Source organism: Ambystoma mexicanum, chromosome 7p, assembly GCF_040938575.1.
Source record: "Ambystoma mexicanum isolate Mex_15411 chromosome 7p, UKY_AmexF1_1, whole genome shotgun sequence".
Taxonomy (NCBI): domain Eukaryota; kingdom Metazoa; phylum Chordata; class Amphibia; order Caudata; family Ambystomatidae; genus Ambystoma; species Ambystoma mexicanum.
In genome coordinates this window covers 317,284,420-317,304,541 of record NC_090939.1, presented here as the reverse complement: position 1 = coordinate 317,304,541, position 20,122 = coordinate 317,284,420, and the positions used below count along the sequence as shown (strand labels likewise).

At 43.1% G+C, this 20,122-nt stretch overlaps 1 protein-coding gene across 1 annotated transcript in view; it reads right to left on the bottom strand.

Moving 5' to 3' along the window:
- The window catches only part of ADAMTS5 (ADAM metallopeptidase with thrombospondin type 1 motif 5), a 90,659-nt gene that overhangs the window by 6,270 nt on the left and 64,267 nt on the right, over positions 1 to 20,122 (bottom strand). Inside the window, exons 4-7 of the mRNA XM_069636372.1 lie at positions 18,078 to 18,361; positions 11,710 to 11,893; positions 8,905 to 9,080; positions 2,388 to 2,563 (exon numbers count right to left, since the gene is read on the bottom strand). Of these exons, the coding sequence (XP_069492473.1) occupies positions 2,388 to 2,563; positions 8,905 to 9,080; positions 11,710 to 11,893; positions 18,078 to 18,361 (820 nt within the window). The remainder of the gene's footprint in view (positions 1 to 2,387; positions 2,564 to 8,904; positions 9,081 to 11,709; positions 11,894 to 18,077; positions 18,362 to 20,122) is intronic.

The following is a 20,122-nucleotide window of genomic DNA, read 5'->3' as shown; positions in this document are numbered from 1 at the left end:
TAAAATATTCTTTCAGAAAAGAGGTAGTAACACAGCCAAATGTCAGGATTAAGGTCAGGATTAAGGTTCAAAAATGTACTCTACTTTTAGACTAGTACAACAATTGACCCATGATCAATATAATATACAACTCGACAATCAACAAACCTTCCAAAGTAAGAACATAGGATAATGAACGGCAATGTTGTTATAGATGGCCGTGGTGTTACATTTCACTATCTGTTAAATCATCGCTTCAGTAAGATTATATGTAGAAATGATAGTGTCAAATTCACTAATTGTTGATTTTTGTGAATTGTAAGGCCACGTTTCTTCATGGTGAAGGAGGCGAAGTGAGAAGGAGCACCGTCTCAACTCTCTGCCCTGTCTGCACTTGAGTCCAAGTGATGGCTTGTAGCCACCTCCACAAAATGAAAAACCATGGCAAGGTTTACTCTACCTTTGGCATGCTATCAGCCGCATGCACTTCTCTACCTGTACTTTGATCCAGTGGTGGAATAAGGCATGGCCAGGGAATATCTGCAGGGAACATGTAAAATACGCAGTATCCACGTGGCAAGACTGCCACTCCACCCTTCTGCTCCCTGACACGGTTTGTGAGAATCCACGGAGCACAGACAGCATGGTGCTGATTTGCGAAGACCAACCTAAGAAATACCACATGAATAATAACCCTTCCTTAACCTAAATACGTAATAGGAATCGCCCTACTTTTATCGCAATATAATACACACATTGGGCCTCATTACGACCCAGGCGGACTTCGCGGTGCTAAATGCACCGCGAAGCATGGCGGAAAGCCGCCGATAGCGCCATGGGGGTTGGCGGATTTACCGCCCCATTCCGACCTCGGCGGAGCGGTAAATCCCCAATCCCCATTCTGCCCTTCCCCATTCCCATTTTTGCCCCATAGGGTATAATGGGAGTGGGGAAGGAGTTAATTACGCCACCGTAAAATACGGTGGCGTAATTAACAACGAGGTCCCGTAGCGCCATGGTTTTCTCCGGCTGGTAAAACCAGGCGGAGAAAACCTCCATGGCGCTACGGGAACTCGTAGTATGGCGGAGAGGTACGCCATGCACTACGCTGGCGTAATACCCTCTCCGCCAGGGTCCTAATGAGGCCCATTGTGTCATTTTGATCACAATTGCTCTCTTTTTGTTCTATATGATGTCTGTGCACCTTGGCAACTGCTGCTGCAGGGGAACTTCTAAGGGGATTCATTTTGCCTGTGTTAACTTTATTATATCCAGGCCATTTCAATCACATCTTTCAAGAGAAATCTAACTTCCACTGAGAGGCTCTAAATGTATATTTATAGAAGGGTGTAGATGAGCGATAGGCCTGACTGCAATGTGAATCAGTAATGTGTAAATTGCAGCTGCTTCACACAGCCTGGGAGATGATTAAAAATGTGATTGAGTGATCTAACGCACGTTAATCTGGCTCTAATGGCATTTATAAACCAAAGTAATCATCAGGTTTAGCGTCTGTTTACCTGATGTTCAGGAAAGAGATCACGGGTGAATATATGTCCCTACGACTTACTGCCAAACTGCAATGTCGTAAAAGAGCAATGGCGTTGCCACTTAGCAATCATTAATGAGTGGCTATCCTATCAAGGTTAAGCAGAGATAAAAAAAGGTTGCAGAGTTTCCCATCAAGGTAAAAAGAATGCGCTCACTGATCCTCAGTGGGTGGTGAGCAAGTCAGAGCTGGTCATTGTGACAAGCACTGTGCTATGCATGTATTAAGACAGGACCTGCCTGGAAGCAGGTACCGTACACCTTGAAGATATGGCCTCATTTATGTTACTTTCTCTTAAAAAGGGGCAACTGCTGGAAGAAAGTCAAATTAACTGGGTAAAGAGGCACATATAAAACATTGGGCCTCATTATAAGTATGGCGGTTAGGCAACAACGGCGCTGGTAGTGCTACCGGCACTGTTTCTACCGTACCGCCATACTACGAGCTGTGCTCACGGGTGCCTGTCAGCCTGCCAGGTCTGACCTGGCGGGCAGTGCAGCACCCGTGAGCACAGCATGTCGGATGCACCGGTGCATCCAACGTCCCCATTCCCATTGAGCCCTATGGGGCTTAAATGGGAATGGGGATGTACCGGGCCTGGCACCCGTGAAAGGGCAATTACTGGGTCCAGCTGTGCCGGAATAGCCGGGTAATGAGGCCCATTGTGTGCAATGTGAGCAAGCATGTGGTGGATCGGAGACTCAGTGCCAGGGAAATCTTATGTTTGGCAGTCATATCTAAAACCCTGGGTTTGAGGCAAATATGAAAATGACCATATGCAAAAAAGCCGTATTCAAATAGAATCGCCTAATAGCACAGACTGCTTGAAGCAGGGTCTCGTCTTGCGTGGATTGCTTACCACTTCTTATTGAAGGTTCCAATGACTTTGGTGCAGCTAGAGTTGTCTCCTCCACACACTCCGCATTTGTCGAACTGAAGCTTTGAGCCGATGATGCCATCACAGCCAGTCCGAATGCACTTTCCCCGGACGCAGACTGAATTGCTGTAGGGTTTGCATTCGGTACCGTCAGTCACCTGCAGAATGAGAAAGTCGATGTTATCAGCGGCAAATTATAGGGACCATTATTGAGATGCAGAATGGGGTCATGTGGGAGTGGCACAGCCGATTTACTGACGAGATATCACAACGGTGGGATATGACGTTGTAATCCGCTATGCGTAACATCTCAGAAGGGGAATAGGGCATTTTACAATATCTGGTGGATTACAGTAGAAGTCATACACAATACTGCCATGTGTTTAAACATTGCCTGAACTTTTTGAAATTAAGAAATATACAGATATAAGTATCGGCAGCAATACCTTTTGAAGCAAAGTAGACCAATCAAATATATTTTGTTGTCTCTGGAGTCATTTGAAAAACATGTTTCAGTTGATTTTCCATAGCCAATGAATTTAGTTACCTGCTCCCTACTTATTCAATCAAGCACAGAACCAGGGGATCATTTGTGAATTTCTTCCTTTAGTGTTGTGTCATTGATAAAACAGGTGAAACCACCCAGCAGAACCTTGAAATTCATCTGCACTACCATATGCCACCCAATTGTTTTTTTTTAATTAATGTTTCAATAGTCACTATCACACTTTGTAATTTCTGTTTTAAATGGCACTGTGTCCTTAAATAAACAAATACAGATTGAGAACAATGTGTTCTCTAAATCAGGAGACATATATCCACCAGATGGTGTGGGTGCAGTAAAAAAGTCATTATATACAAAGGGAGCAAGCCAAGCACAACATGTACATGCAATTTGAGAGAGCAGCTATAAACTCAGCAGTGATGGAGTTCTACCAGTACTACCAGTGCCAACACCAGTCTCTGCACTGCAGCCTATGCAACCTGGGCAGCATAGCAAATTCAATGCATGTTGGCTTGTAATGTCTCAGAGCCCTACAGAAAATGGGAAATTATCATTCGTTATCAGTAATGTCGTTCAATTAGTTGACTGGCACACAGATTAGGGTCCATTTTAGTTGGCACCTGACATACAGGAGCTGCAAGCTTGGCTCTTTATCCAAGATGAATTATACTTTTTGGTACAGCTCAAATTGCCACAAAAGGGGACTGTAATGAAATCCTGTAACTAACGTGGGCACACCTGTCCCTGGTCCCTCTTTGATGTACTCTCATTTGGTTAAGTTTCTCAAAGTAAGTCAAGACGACAGCTGCGAAGAAGATATGGTAGTACCACTGTCCCAGCCAATCCCCACTGGCTACCACTTATATAAGAATAGATGCGTAATGTCTACTGTTTAGGGAACATTTAAGAGCCAAAAGCGACCAGTATATGAGAGCATGTGTGTCATGAATGGCAAGCCATCACACGTGTCGGATGGTGATCTGCTGTCTTATTACCTTGTCAAAATAAAGCATTTCTGTGACCTGATGGCTGATGGTTAACCGTGGCAGATTCCTTGTCTGAGCTGTTTAATCGGAATGGTAGTGGTCACCTTGTGCAATCGAGTGATCCATGTACAGATGTGTAATTGACACCTGACATGCCCACATGTACATGAGTGATTATGGTACTGACTAAACTAACTACAGAATCAGCCACATAATCACAAATCATGGGCAAAAATAGCAGAAGAGAACTTCGAGGAACGAAGATGCTGTACTGGTTAAGCTGCACTATGTGAAATCACAGTTTGCCACCAGACGCTACTTTTAAAGAGGTCCAGTTTGAACTGACAATTTCTCAAATGCTGTATCTGCCATCTACTTACAGTTGACCAGCTGCTACACTAGAGTACGTAACTTTGGGCTCTCCAGATGTAATGGACTACAACTACCTTCAGCCCAAGTCAGCATAGTCAATAGGGAGTGATCATGGGCTTTGCAGTTTAAAATATCGGGAAAGCTGGAGGCTGCAGATCTATGCCTTAGAGTGTCCACAGTGCTAAGAGTCAAGTTGTGATGTGCATGGGCCTGCTCAATCTTCTGCATGTCAAACTATACGGATGAGAATTACAAGGTAGTTGTTTAAGCATATACCACCAATGCAGAGGACAGTTCTTCCTTTCTACATTTACACTGGAATCTGGTGGCTGCCATGTATAGCCTCCTTTTGAAATGTGTTGAAATGTCTTTGTTGGTCAGTGACAGGATTCTGCCCTTGCACTCTTCTCTACCTGGGCTCTGTCCACCTGGCCTCGCTGGGATTAACCCTCTGACACTCCCCCCTTTCCTCCTCCCCTGCACTTCTATTACTGTACTTGCACAATCCAAATCTCACAATATCTCGAAGGACTATTTTTTTTGTCATACCTGTTCCCCACCCCTTGTCTTATCGCACCTTGAAACACATTGTGTATAGGCGCATTATAAAGACCCAATAAATAAAATAAATCTAGAGACGTAGGTAAAGGTTGCAGAATACCCAGACAGGGTTATACAAATAGTATAGACATAGGCAGGTAGGGAGAGTTTACAGCATACACGGGCAGGGACTAATGAATGTCTGCCTGCAAGACACGAAGAACACTAATATGGTGGAGCAAGAACAGAAGTTTCACCATTACCAAGACCAAATCCTGCAAGGTCTACAATCTGAAATACTGCATCCTGCTATAAAATTACTTAACACAAAATTCCAGGTCTCACGATGCACAGACAGTAGCCCAAACACCAAAGTCAGTGTGCAAAAGTTGAAACCACAACAGATAACATTTCACAGGATACAGCACTCAATTATTAGGTTAATTAGTTTTTATTGGTAGCAGCAAGACAAATGATATATCCTTGAATGCCAGGTGCAAATAGCTACCATGCCAGTTGATTGTATAATGAATAAACACACAGCGTCCCAGGTTGCAGTGAAGGAAAGCGCACAAATGTAGGGACAGTAGGAAATGCAATAAATGATCAAAATTTGTTTGAGCACAGCAGCCCCATATCATGTGGTCATTAACAGTGACCATGTATTCCATGCCCAATTAGATAGCACACCTGGTAGGCTTATTGTGTTTCAAGGGAGTGGACCGACATGCCAAGGACAAAAGCATGTCTGGAAAAGAGAACCTCAGCATGGGAACAATATGGGAGGAACTTGCAAAGCCGGCTCACAGCGGTTCACCTCTCTTTCCTTCCCCACCATGTGCCTTGTCACCCTATAACAAGCACAAGGCTGGATGAACAAATAATTACCCAATAAGAACCTTCTCCACCTTATTGACTAGTGTAGTAGAATGGCAACCGATTAAATGTATCATTGTTTTAAAAATGAACCTATGAGAAGTTATTAGTTATGAAAGAACCAACAGTAGATGTTTTACTTATAGATAACTATTTGTCATATGCTCTACTAACCACCTGAACAAGCAAATAGAAGTTTTATGATAATTACTAACCATGACATTAGCTGTGACATTTTTCTAACTTAAAACCATGCTGATCCTAACGCCATTTCGAGATTGTCTTTTGTACGCTCTCCCAGTTTGTATCACAATAAAGCTTGGTTTTCTCATACACTTGGAGTTACTCCGTCATTGAGTTTTCTACTTATAGGTATACTTAACACACACAACTGTTAAATGAGCTTAAACTAGGACTTGAGTGTCTGCTCCTAGTGGCAATCCCCTCCTCTGCACTTCAGGAAAAAGCGGACAATTCTGCTCTTCAAAAAACACCTTATTGCACACTAGCCACCATTGTGCTCCCTCCAACTCCCTGCTGTTTCCTAAACCTCTCTGTACATACTACCCCCTAAATTAGAATTGAACCCCACACCTATATAGTGTCCAATTGCTTGCCACTCATGTTTTCTGTGCTATATAGCTCAATTTACATAGATACATAGTGGGAGCAGAGACAAAACAGCTTTTGTGTACTAAACCTTCATGTTGCAGAAAGAGCAAGACACAGAAAGATCAGATTCAACGTTTTCTTCTGTGGAACACCAATGTTACCTTTAGGCAGACACTTTTGTGATGGGCACTTAAATTTCCTAATGCAGGGGACTAAATATCCTGTGTACTAAGGCAGACCTTGGCATATTGTGTATTTAAGGAGCTCTACCCCTGCATCGCACCCTTCAGAACTATTTTTAAAAGCAATTACTTTATTTACCTATGTACTTGAAGAGAATTTGACTAAGCTTTCATCCTCCTTTTCATCGCCTTCTGGAGGGACCTACAAATGACACCTGGGAAATGTTAACATTTGGCATGAATTTAATGTCAGCACCAAATGATTTGCAGTCTGCCTTTCTTAAAATAAATGAAAAGTGCCCGTGAAGTCACACAGTGTGAGGGCTTTTTATATCTCCCAAAAAGAAAAAAAGACACAATCAGTCATTGTATTTCGTTATAAATGATTTCCTTCCCATCAGCGGAGACTCAATAATTCCTTAAATGAAAAGGTGACTCTGCACTTTGTATATAGGCGCATTATAAAGACCCAATACATAAAATACATCTAGGGAAGTAGTTAAAGGTTGCAGAATATCCAGACAGGGTTATACAAATAGTATAGACATGGGCAGGTAGGGAGAGTTTACAGCATACACGGGCAGGGAATAATGAATGTCGGCCTGCAAGACACGAAGAACACTAATATGGTGGAGCAAGAACAGAAGTTTCACCATTACCAAGACCAAATCCTGCAAGGCCTACATTCTGAAATACTGCATCCTGCTATAAAATTACTTAACACAAAATTCCAGGTCTCACGATGCACAGACAAAAGCCCAAACACCAAAGTCAGTGTGCAAAAGTTGAAACCACACCAGATAACATTTCACAGGCTACAGCACTCAATTATTAGGTTAATTAGTTTCTAATGGTAGCAGCAAGAAAAATGATATATCCTTGAATGCCAGGTGCAAATAGTTACCATGTCGGTTGATTGTATAATGAATATACACACAGCATCCCAGGTTGCACTGAAGGAAAGCGCACAAATGTTGCGACAGGAGGAAATGCAATAAATGATCGAAATTTGTTTGAGCACAGCAGCCCCATATCACGTGGTCGTTAAAAGTGACCATTTATTCCATGCCCAATTTGATAGCATACCTGGTATGCTTATTGTGTTTCAAGGGAGAGGGCCGACATGCCAAGGACAAAAGCATGTCTGGAAAAGAGAACGTCGCCCTGGGAACGAGATAGGAGGAACTTGCAAAGCCGGCTCACAGCGGTTCACCTCTCTTTCCTTCCTCACCATGTGCCTTGTCACCCTATAACAAGCCCAAGACTGGATGAACAAATAATTAACCAATAAGAACCTTCTCCACCTTATCGACTAGTGTAGTAGAATGCCAACCGATTAAATGTATCATTGTTTTAAAAATGAACCTATGAGAAGTTATTAGTTATGAAAGAACCAACAGTAGATGTTTTACTTATAGATAACTAGTTGTCATATGCTCTACTAACCACCTGAACAAGCAAATAGAATTTTTATGATAATTATTAACCACGGCATTAGCTATGACATTTTTCTAACTTAAAACCATGCTGATCCTAACGCCATTTTGAGATTGTCTTTTGTACGCTCTCCCAGTTTGTATCTCAATAAAGCTTGGTTTTCTCATACACTTGGAGTTACTCTGTCATTGAGTTTTCTACTTACTGGTATACTTAGCACACACAACTGTTAAATGAGCACCTTATTGCGCACTAGCCACCATTGTGTTCGCTCCAACTCCCTGCTGTTTCCTAAACCTCTCTGTACATTCTACCCCCTAAATTAGAATTGAACCCCACACCTATATAGTGTCCAATTGCTTGCCACTCATGTTTTCTGTGCTATATAACTCAATTTACATAGATACATAGTGGGAGCAGAAACAGAACAGCTTTTGTGTACTAAACCTTCATGTAGCAGAAAGAGCAAGACACAGAACAATCAGATGCAACGTTTTCTTCTGTGGAACACCAATGTTACCTTTAGGCAGACACTTTTGTGATGGGCACTTATATTTCCTAATGCAGGGGACTAAATATCATGTGTACTAAGGAAGACCTTGGCGTATTGTATATTTAAGGAGCTCTACCCCTGCATCGCACCCTTCGGGACTATTTTTAAAAGCGATTACTTTATTTACCTATGTACTTGAAGAGGATTTGACTAAGCTTTCATCCTCCTTTTCATCGCCCTCTGGAGGGACCTACAAATGACACCTGGGAAATGTTTACATTTGGCATGAATTTAATGTCATCCCCGAATGATTTGCAGTCTGCCTTTCTTAAAATAAATGAAAAGTGCCCGTGAAGTCACACAGTGTGAGGGCTTTTCATATCTCCCAAAAAGAAAAAAAAGACACAATCAGTCATTGTATTTCGTTATAAATGATTTCCATCCCATCAGCGGAGACTCAACCATGCCTTAAATGAAAAGGTGACTCTGCACTTACCTTGCTAGAAAAGACGACAAAGTATCCCGTTCCTTTGGCCCGACAGGTGAGCTTGCAGACATCCGCAGGCTGCACCCCTGCATATTTGGGCACCCACTCGACAAAGGTCTTGACCCCCTTGGTATCGGACTGGTAGCCATTTCTCGCCTCACACTGTTCTTGTCTGAAGGGCTTAGCTGAAGAATAAGATTAAGGAGGTTTACTGGTTAGGGGCAAGTGAACAGGTGTATGATTCCTACAGTATAACCTCTTTTGTTTTACAGTATTGTGATCACGACATTTTTATTGAGGATTCATGTTTGAAACTCCAATGGCGATATCGATATTTAATGCTTAGGACGATATAACAATCTTCGCAAAAAAATAAAAAAATAAACTTCACATCCATTAGTTGTGCTCCCCAAATAATAGCCTTCACATGGCATCTTTTTCTTGGACTTGTGGTTCCTTTGTAGTTGACCTAATATAGAATGTTATCATGGTCTAAAAGGCCAGGGCCAATATATATTTTTTTTTATAGTTGTATGTGGCCTATGTATTTGCAGATACATTCATTTAATACTTTCTGACATCTTTCTACAGATAGAGACACGTGTTAATAGTAACTAACAATCAAACATCACAATAAATGACTATGGTCCACTACCAGTGGCATGTGAGACAATGCAAGTGGCAGAGGTGCGCAATATAAAAGGCAAACACATTACATAACCCTGCAGTGAAGATCTTCAGAAAGACCATTCCAACAGGAAGCAGAAAGTTATATTACAATGAGCAGATTTCTTTTCATGGCATTTGTAAAGCGCTAACAGCCTAATGGATATCTACGCGCTGAGAATTAGAATACGGAAAAGGCATTATTGTCTGAAAGAGGACTTGTGAGCCTTGCATGAAAGGCCAAATACTCATGAATACCACACGCATTCTCCCTAAGCGCTCTCCTGAGCCTGGCAGCCTGAACCTGACTTCACCATTCTATAGCTTTTGCACGCTTCCACTGTGGAATGCAGACCCATCCTGTGCACTTGCAGGAAAGATCTCTTAAAGGGGGCTGTTCCACACAGAGCGTTGTGAACCCAAAACAGGGACCTGAGAGAGACCTTGGACTTTATTGCAAACTGGTACAGATTCCTTGGTAGACAGTCTACTCCTAAATCAATTTCAATTCAGGACAGGCTGATTCAGGACAGGCCGCGATGCTTACGGGCTGCTGTGCACTATATAAATTTGAATAAAACAAACAAACAAACAAACAAACAGGCTATATCTGATGGCTGCCTCTACAACTGCTTACAAACACTACAAGTCGCTTAAGTAGTTATATGGCATATGCATGTTGAATGTTGAATGTGATTTCACACTTCTAGCTGGTTAAAGCCTTACACTGTATATATTCTAAAGAGATGTCTGTGCATATGGCACCAGCCCTTCCTCTTCCAGTTATGAAAAAGAAGCAGGTCCGCCCAAGCAGTGACGGGTGGCATCCCTATTTTATCCTGAAACTGCATGAATGAGTATGTATGGTTCATGGTTACAACCTCCTTAATAATTGGGTGAGTGTTGTGTTGTGAAAAAAACAAAACTCAAAATACCTGCTGTCTCAAAGATAGAACCCTTTTATCACAGAACAATCTGTCAAATATCAAGGTCTGTGAACATTCTTAGTAAGTGATCATTCTTAGTTCCCAAAATGTTCTTTAATTAATTAAATGCAAAGCCACTAAAAGCCCTCATTGGTGCTATTTTCCAACTTCCCCTTTCGCACAGTGGTATTTTGAAGGACTACAATAGGAGAGTATCATTCTGTCCACAAGCTTAGATTTCAACAAATTATCTGTTTCTTCTGTGACCAACAAGACAACATTTAAGTGTTCATGCTGGCCATTCATTCACTGGTATTGCTGTTGAAACATTTTACTTGTTGCAGTATGCACACACACTATTAATATCCGGCGGGAGCATGGCATAGGCCTCCCAGCCAATGTGGAGGTTCAGAACGGGGGCCATACCGAACGTTACAGCCCCCGCTCCAAGCCTCCACATAGCGGGAGGCCACAATCTTCCCCCACCAGATCACAGGTGAGTGCTGCCCATGTCCCCTTCCCATTTCCCCCAAACCTCTTTTCGACTTCTCTTCTATCCCAACCCTACTTACCTTGCGCATCCTGGTCCCTCTCCGATGCCGGGAACACTATTGTTCCTGGCGTGCCACCTACCCGGCAATGACCACAATGTAAAGGAAGAAGGGACTACGAGTAGTTCCCTTCTCCCCGATCCATGGTGACCAGCTTGTTTTTTTTTTAAGTTGCAAAATGGCAAAGATTTTGTTTCACAACTAAAAGAACACTGTTAGTACTGCGGTACAAAATCTCAGGGTACTAACACCAATATTTCCTGAGTGGGGGCGGGGTATTACCGGGCCTGGTAATACCCTGGGGATTATGTTAAACTGCCCTGTGGCATTACCCGGTCCGTAATGCCCCCCCTCCCTCCTGCTTGGGTGATATTGCTTGAATAATCATCAAACAGTAAATAGAAAAATAACAAATGCAGGCGTAGACCCTGCAGCCGGGCCCTCTGATCTCTTGCAAGGACAGTCGAAAGCCCCTCCCCTAAGCATGTCTGCACCCCCCCCGTATCCACAAGGAGCCATCGGGCTGATGGCAACATTCCTGCTGGACACACAAGATGCCAATGTATGTCACCAAATACCAGGCTGGGAGAGCGGTATGGGAGAGAGAGAGAGAGAGAGGGTGAGAGACCGAGAGAGAGAGAAATACCACACATTGTCAATGGTTTACCTACCATTTTCTGGGCATGGAATGGCATTGCAGGAGCGATGGATCGCTCGTTTTCCTGTACAGTATCGGCCGCTGTTGCGAGGAGCTGGGTTGTTGCAATGTCTGTGGGCAAACTGAACGCCTCCTCCGCATGTGCGGGAGCACTGTCCCCAAGAACCCCAGGGCCCCCAGCTGCCGTGGTTCGACGCCTGGAACATATAAAATTCGGTTATTTGGAAAAAAGAGCACCACGTGGAAGGAATAGCACTTCGTACTTGCAATATATCATCGAGAATTTGTTTCATATTTTTCATATTTTATTGATGGTAGCAGAAGGTATTTTGGCAGCACATTGATCAGCGTCCCAGCTTCCAGACTGGAAGGCATAGTCATTGCATATTAATTTCATGATTGATCTGGGGAGCGAAAGCCTTCTCGCTTGGCACATTCCATGCACAACTAGACAGTGCCTCCGCCAGAACTCTAAGATTGGGCAGGTCGGTGTCGCAAATCCCCCTCGGGGGTCTCGGAGAACCCAACCAATTCCCCATGGTCAGGCATACAAGCACAGCTGGATACGGTTATTCCTTTGTGTCCCAGGAAGTCAGGAATGGGACCAAGGCTTCCACCAGCAACAAGCATGTAGTGGTGGTCGTAATGCTACACCCACCTACCAGCTTCCACCAGCCACCATTAAATTAAGCAAGAGGACACATGGTAGTGATAGAGAAGGGCAGGGTCGAGGGGCAGGGGTAGAAAAAACAAATAGACCACCAGAACAGAATTTTAGGTCAAATAGTTTCCAAAAGATTGAGTAGTAACGGGGTCGATTTGAGTACCAAATCCCATGCTAAGAATTACATAAAGTATACACCACACCTTATAAGGTACCAATATAAATATAGGCACAATTCAGATCCAAATGAAGGCTTTTCAACTTAAAACCACCACTGATGGTTCCAGAATAAATACCGGGGCACACGTTCTTTTAAAGTGCTTAAGTGCCGAAAAGTGCAATTTATTGGACAAATAGCTAAAAGTCCAGCATCTTAATTACAGTATAACCATGGACAAGGACCACATTTACAAACAGCTTTTTAAATGTTTGCCACATGTTGCATCGTTAACAGGACGGCATCAGGATATAATGAAGCCTGATGAAGTCCTGTTAAGGACAGACCATGCACTACCCAAGTTTGGGGAAATAGAGATAAGCTATAAGATTGTCAAGCTTCAATGGTTGAAATAATAATACGCCACAATCTAGGTGGGGGAGATGCTGATATGTGATCCTTCCTCAATCTCAATTTGCCCACGCAATGGTGAACTAACAACGCCAGGCTGGCACCCATCCCTGTGTCATGCTTAGGAGAGATATTCAACCACTCTCGGTCCTGCTCCAAGTACATCCCAGCGATAGCTAAGAGCTGCCGCATTGCACTGAATCTCTTATGCAAGGTTTTGACAGCCCGGGAAGACACGCAAAACAATCCAAATGGTCCTATCTCTAATTCTCTCAAATCCCCACCACAGCATTGGTGTCGTGTTGGATATTCCAAAATAAGAGACTAGCACACTAAAGACCATAGCAAGCAAGGCAGGCTGCATAGTGTTCGTCCTGAAGAAAGAAGACATGTCTCAGGAACACTGAAATCTCCCCACTGGCTACCCATCCCAGATGTATGACCCTCTGTGTACCAGGTGAGCAGCAGGACATCTTGGTCTTAAATACCCTGTGAATGGGTTTACCGAGTTAATCCTTTGAACGCCCTGCAGTCCCCGACCAACCCCAAAATGGCCACCGTCCAACTCAAATGAACACATTTTGGAACAAAAAATGTACAGTGCATGGTACATCCAATACGGACCCCCTCCCACAAGAATTCCAACCGGCACTAGACCATCTTCAATGAAGATCACTGAATACCAGGCCATTCAAGAAAGCATTCCTGGACCTGTAAAGTCAATAATCATTTTTAAAGTCCACAAAGCTACTCTGCACTTGTAATCATATATATATAATGCATGTCTGGAATGTCTGCCCTGCACAGCATTTGTAAATCATTGAATGTATGGCCTTGAATGTGACTTTTTCTCGAATGAGACATCCTTGCTGGTGCCCAGTTGACCCTCCCTTCAATCTATGCGTTCAGACTTCTCATGTGTGTTGTAGTTGAGTGCTACAAAACTTGTCACAATTTAAATATATACAAATCAGACCTGCTAATACATTTAAGGAAAAAACAAATGAGGGTCTCCTTTAACAAGTTGTATGTTTAAGGTGGTATGTAGTAGGCCTTATGTGTATTACCTCTACAGAATGGTATTCCTTTTCTGACATGTCTCTTTCCTAATCGCTTTTTTGTGGAGTATAAGAAAAAAAAATAATACAACTGTTTGGATTAAACCTGTTTTAACAAGAATTAATTGATGAAAGTATATAAGTGTTCTGTTAAAGATACTTCCGTTTTGTTTTAATATGACCCCATGAAGCCAATTTTCTTTACCCTACAGGTACATTCATTTTAAGTGAATGTAAAAGCAATTATAACGTCAATGGCTACTTCCTATTAAGTATTTGTGCCTTCTGCTGTGATTGAGATCAGCATTTCCGTTCTCATTGGCCCATCCTGTCGCAACACTTGACACGTGTTGAGGGTTCAGGCTACAGCTAAATCTGGCTAAAGGACCCCATCTGCTGGGTTATTCACGTTACATTTCAGAAAAGAGGCCACCTCGTCTGGGACCTCAAAGAAACACACATGTCACTGATGGAGTGCAATCAACTAAACATAGTTAAACCAAGAAGGTCATTTTGAAGCTAATGTGGCAAATGTATAACTTTGTTTTGAGTGATATGATATGATATGATATGGCATTTATAATGCGCCTATACACAAGTATTTCAATGCACCGCCAAAACTATGTAACTATGTGTCGCGCCTAGAAACACTTGTGTACAGGCGCATTATAATTGCCGTATATCATATCATGTATCATAACTCTACGAATGTAGTACATCTATTGCATTGTTTCAAAAATACTGCAATGGCTTTTGCAAACTCAATGTCACGATGAGGGTAGATGATTAATTGGCAATCTTCAAATGTTGCTGGTGACGGAGGAAGTCAGCGAGTAGGGTACTATTAATACAGAGGGCAGACTGAACCTAGCCACCTCTCAGGTCAATGCATGAATTGGGTCTCCTCCAGACAAGACTGTAAACAACATTTGTTATAAGAACATAAGCCTCTCTATTTACAATATGTGCTACCTCTACTTTCTGAAGTTGCCATTGAGGGATAAATATTCACCCAACTACTCACTAAACCCCAGTCCTTCTCTGTCAGTAGGTCATTTGTGCACAGAGCGGGACGGGGACACGGCTAAGCAAGGGCACCAATGAAAAAGTGGAGCACAACTGCAAATGGCAGTTTGTTACTTTTCATGGCAAAATGAGTGTGCATTTTTGGTAAGATATGCTGCATTGTCATGCTCATTTGGTCAGTAACACTGGTCAAAACTATTGCCTGCTGCAGAGTGCATGCAGTTGACTGGCTCTCTTTGGCCCAATAATAGGCCAACATTAGCATGTCTTGACGGACTTTCAGCCAACGTCCTATTTCTCTATGGGTTCATTTCCTACCACCTTCCCATAAGGGCCTGAATGCCAGAGTCAAATTGCCACCAGGTATTGACATCCCAACTGGCATGAAGAGGGATACAGTGGTGAAAGTGTGGTTGGCCAGTGGGACATCCGAGATCTCATTAGTCTAGAATGTCAGGAGTTCTGTGATTTGACAGATTCCAGATGTTAACATATTCTTTTTAAGAGTCAGTATCTAAATTGGAAGCATGTTTTCGAAAGGAGTACTTTATGAGATCGTTGAGATAGCATCCTCCTAAAGAAGCACATTAAAATAATGTCCAGTCGAATTTTGGTCCATAATGAGTTACCGCAGGGAATGCTATGGCTGGTTTACGTTAAAAAAAGATTGCAATCTAATAAAGGGAATCCTGCCAAAACTGCAGCACTTATAGGAAACTCTGTGCCATTCGCCTAATGTGCTGAAAGGCTTAAGGGTCACTGGCAGAGCAGAAAGCTTGTTAGACATTAATTCAATTTGAGTTTGCCAGTGCACTGTGCAATGCTGCCTAACAAAGATTCATGCAGAAAAGATAAACATGAGACAATTCAGACTCAGCTGGAATGCACTTTGAGGGTTATTTCCTGTTAGCTTGGATTCAGGGAATAACCATGTGGTGTGCGCTCGTCCTAAGGATTAAAGTTACGTGGTCTACTTGCTGCAAGATTCAGCACGTGTGGTCCCCCTGAGGCAACACCCTGAAAATATACAAAACACATATATTGCTGTCTTGCGCCGAGACCTAATCAGAAACTCAAAATACAAATGCTGATTCATCAATATTAATGTCCACGAATTATGGTTGTGTCCAATGAATCCATTTACTGTGTTGCAGCCGACGCGTGTTTCGACCTATCGGTCCTTCTCAAGACCAATCTGTACAGTTCTATGTAAAATATTAAAAAGGAGTGGTTCATCAATTTGGTGTTGACAAAATATATATGAATGCTATTATTGGCGCTCCCAAATACCCTATTGCGTGTTATTCGGGAAAATCCATGCATCGTATAGTAACCATACTTTTTATTTCTTATTCGGCCACAGTTATTAGATTTTTTTAATGAAGGGGTGTGTGACAGAGTTAAACTATTTTGTTATTTCATATGTATAAAACACTTCACAGGTATGCAGGGCTGCTTTTTGAACAATAAATACAGCACTATGGTAGTACATCACAGAATACATGTTTTGCACAACAATTATGTCAGCCGTCTTATACGGCCCACGTATATAGTACAATGGAAGCTACGAGTATCTCCAAACTTTCTAGTGTCACTGCAAGTGCAAATTGCTATATAGTGCTTGAAATGCCAGCTGGCTGCTAGGGACAGTAAGAGTCGGAATAGGGGGAGTTTACGCAGGAAAGGGATTTTCAATTGTTAGGGGATGAAGCTTCTGAAGAAGAGATGGGGATTGGCATGTAAAGTACGGGTTGACATTGAAGAGGAGTCACCTACTGTGAGTGATGGGGTTCATGCTCCCTCCCTTCTCTGTGTCGCTCTGGCATATTTCTGGGAAATATTTACACCCCTCTAAATAAAAAATTCATCAGTCAACACTTAATAACTCATAATGAATGCCCACGTTGACTAAAATCTATTAATCCAGTGGTGCGTTTCAGATTTTCTTTTTTTTTACACAATTTGTTACTTTTACATCCGCTTTACTCAATGGTTGCTTGGCCAAGACTCAGATATTCCCCACAAAATTTCGATGAAAGAACACTACCTATTGATTTATACTTAGCCAGGGCAAAGTAGGCCAAGCCAGGTTGGGCAAAGCATAATTTCTGTCCCACATGACAATGGCCTCATTACGGGTCCGGCAGTAACCCTGCCGGGAAGTCAGGCACTGGCAAATTGTAAGTCGACTCTATGGGAGTGGGGACACGGAAGCACCAGCACGTTAGCTTCCGTGACCAGTCTGCCTACCGTGGCCGCTGTGTCCAGCAAGGTCAGACCTGTAGGGCACAGCAGCCACGTCAGGCAGACTCGGAGTGTTAGTATTACATCTCCTGTCACTTGGAGTGTGCATTCTTGCAAATTAAAGAACACATTTAGCATTTTTGAAGCCTTGATGCAAAATGTTTTGACTAAAAATGGAATACAAGCTGATCTTGAAGACAGGACAGTTTCACATGTCAGTATCCAGGTAGAGGGGGGTGCACTATACAGACTCCTTTACTGTGCATGAATGTTTCTATTTTATTACGTACTTTCATACATCAAGCAATGGAAATATACAAATGGAATTGACAATGATGTGTGTAAGTTCAGTCCTCCACCCACGTGGGCGCATTCGACCTATAAATACGAGTGTTGGGTGGTGCTTGTGTGGCAGTCTCAGATTCACGGAGCAGCTGGGTGCAGACTCTGTGCACCTGCTGCCACACTCTCCTCGCTCATGCAGGTTCACTTAGGGATTCAATTCAACTGTGTGGAGAAGATGTGGCAGGAGAATACACGGGAGCGACGGCAAATGCTGGGGAGCACGGCATTTCCCATCATACTCTGCGTCAGTGAATTAGGCCCAGCATTTTTCCATTAGTGGAACATGGATATTTTTATCTCTTAAAATCAATCATGCACTTCACCAAACTACACACTTCAAACCAACAGTGCTTTGACAGAAAATTGAATGATGTAAGAATCTATGCTGAATTCGATCGTTAAAGAAGAGAATCGTTTTAAAATATGCTAGAGTGCAGAGCCCCAGAACCCGCTGTACAATACTGTGCAAAACATACCGTGTAATACTTCTTCTTTGTTTTATCGACACATTTTCCATGCAGACATATCCTTCCTTTTCCACACGGCGTCCCCTCTACAGCAGGCAACCTCTTGGTCAGACACAGCATCTGACCCTGGCGGACAACAGCACACCACAAGTGGGCGCATACATCCATGGCAGGGCACACAGTATATTCCGGTCCAAAGGCAAGCTTGCATTGGCGTACGGCGTCATAGCTCTGTCCTGGAAGTTCCTCTGGACCCATGATCGGATTCCTGGGCTGGTCAAGCAAGCAGTGGCCTGGAAGAGTAGTCAAATGTTTGGTGAGAGCTCTGGTTATATATTCTCGGTACCATGTGCAGCGAATCCTGCTCATTAGACACTACGCTAAAGTGCATTGTGCGACTTTGTCAGCAATCAGGAAAGGCCTTCTTTTATTTCAGGCTTAAAACTGTTACTCAGTAAAGACAATAGTGGTCTACAGATGGTGCTTCAAAAGCCCTTGCTGAAAAGCAATCCCTTATGCAGTTTCTTAATATCCCTTCTGAGGCGGTAAGTCTTCCTGTTCTGAATTATAGACTTCTCGCCGCCACCTGGCGTATCCTAACCTTTGCATAATGGCCGCCCCCAGTCAGCTGTTATTAAGCAGCTGAGTCTGTCCTTCCTCTGGACCCCAGCAGCTCCCCCATAGTCATTTGAAACTCATGACAATTCACATGCATGTTAATCCCGCCATACCATCTTACATTCACCAGCTTGTTTTAACCATCATTCAAGAGGAATGAACATCTTTACCCTGAGTTGATGGATACCAAGATCTATGCCACGGGCAGCCAGCATTCCATTGATTTTCCTACAGAGCACAACCCCCCGCCCCCTTGCCCCTCACTGCTCCAAACATCTCTACCCATGTGCCTTACTCTGCTGGGGGGAGGAAGGGAAAGCTGCACACTGGGTTTTTACTGAGGGCGTTCATACAGGCGCAGAATGGCCTAACATGCGAATACCACAAAACTGTTCCACAAAAGTAATGTCCAGGCATCGTAAACCTAAGAATATGGAAAGAAAGTGGAGACTGCAAATCACCTAGTTGTAGATTTTTCGCCGGTTATGTTTTTTAATGTATCAAAGTGTGTATGTAACAGAATGCTGGAACATGCCAACTTCCAAGCCTTTGTGTCCCCAGGCAAAACAATGAGAAACAGAAATAGGGCACAGTAGAACGCTGAACCGCAAAGGGGTTTCCTATCATTGAACAGTTGATGAAACTCCAACACTGCCCCTCCTGTTCACTGTCAACAGTACTTCTGGTGAAAGGACCTTCCCTATTCTTATACTGGAAGCATGCACTACTGTACTCCACTCTGCGCATTGCCCAGACTTATCAAAGCCTTCCCTGCCCCCCCCCCAGCCCCCCCACACAAAGCCGGCAAACACAAGCGTCATACACATGCACCAACTGAATGCTTTGATGTGCTTTATCAATGCCTCTTTGTCTGGACACACGGGTGGAAAGAGGCACTGAGCAGTGCTCGCATGCAAATGAGCTAATTAGACACAAAAGGCACCCCAACTATGTATGACCCGCACAATATCTTCCAGATAAGGGCCATCAGGACCGTGCTTGCTATTCAAGCCAAAACATCCAATATGCTGCCCATTAATGCTACTTTTCAGTCTCACGTAGTCTTTATAACAATGAAAGTGAAATGAGGGTCGGACAAGGTCGGCACCAACAGAAGGCCCATTCTTGCCCCATCTTTCCAGTAATCTTACCAAAGGAAACCTTCTCCTTATATCGAACTTTACTCATATCTTCTCCTATCATGACTTACAAGTTCAATCCAAAGCATTAACACACATGAATCCGTTTTGGAAGTGAGTTAAACGCGTTTGTTTGTATGCACAATGTTACTTTGTCTTATATGGCAGACGTCCACAGCAAAATAATGCCCATTGCTCCTCGCATGCCAGGTTTCTGTTCTAAGAGGCCTTCCTCGAGCGCAGAGGCGGAGTTAAGATAATACCTGTATTTTCTGCACATCATCTGTCCTTGCCAAT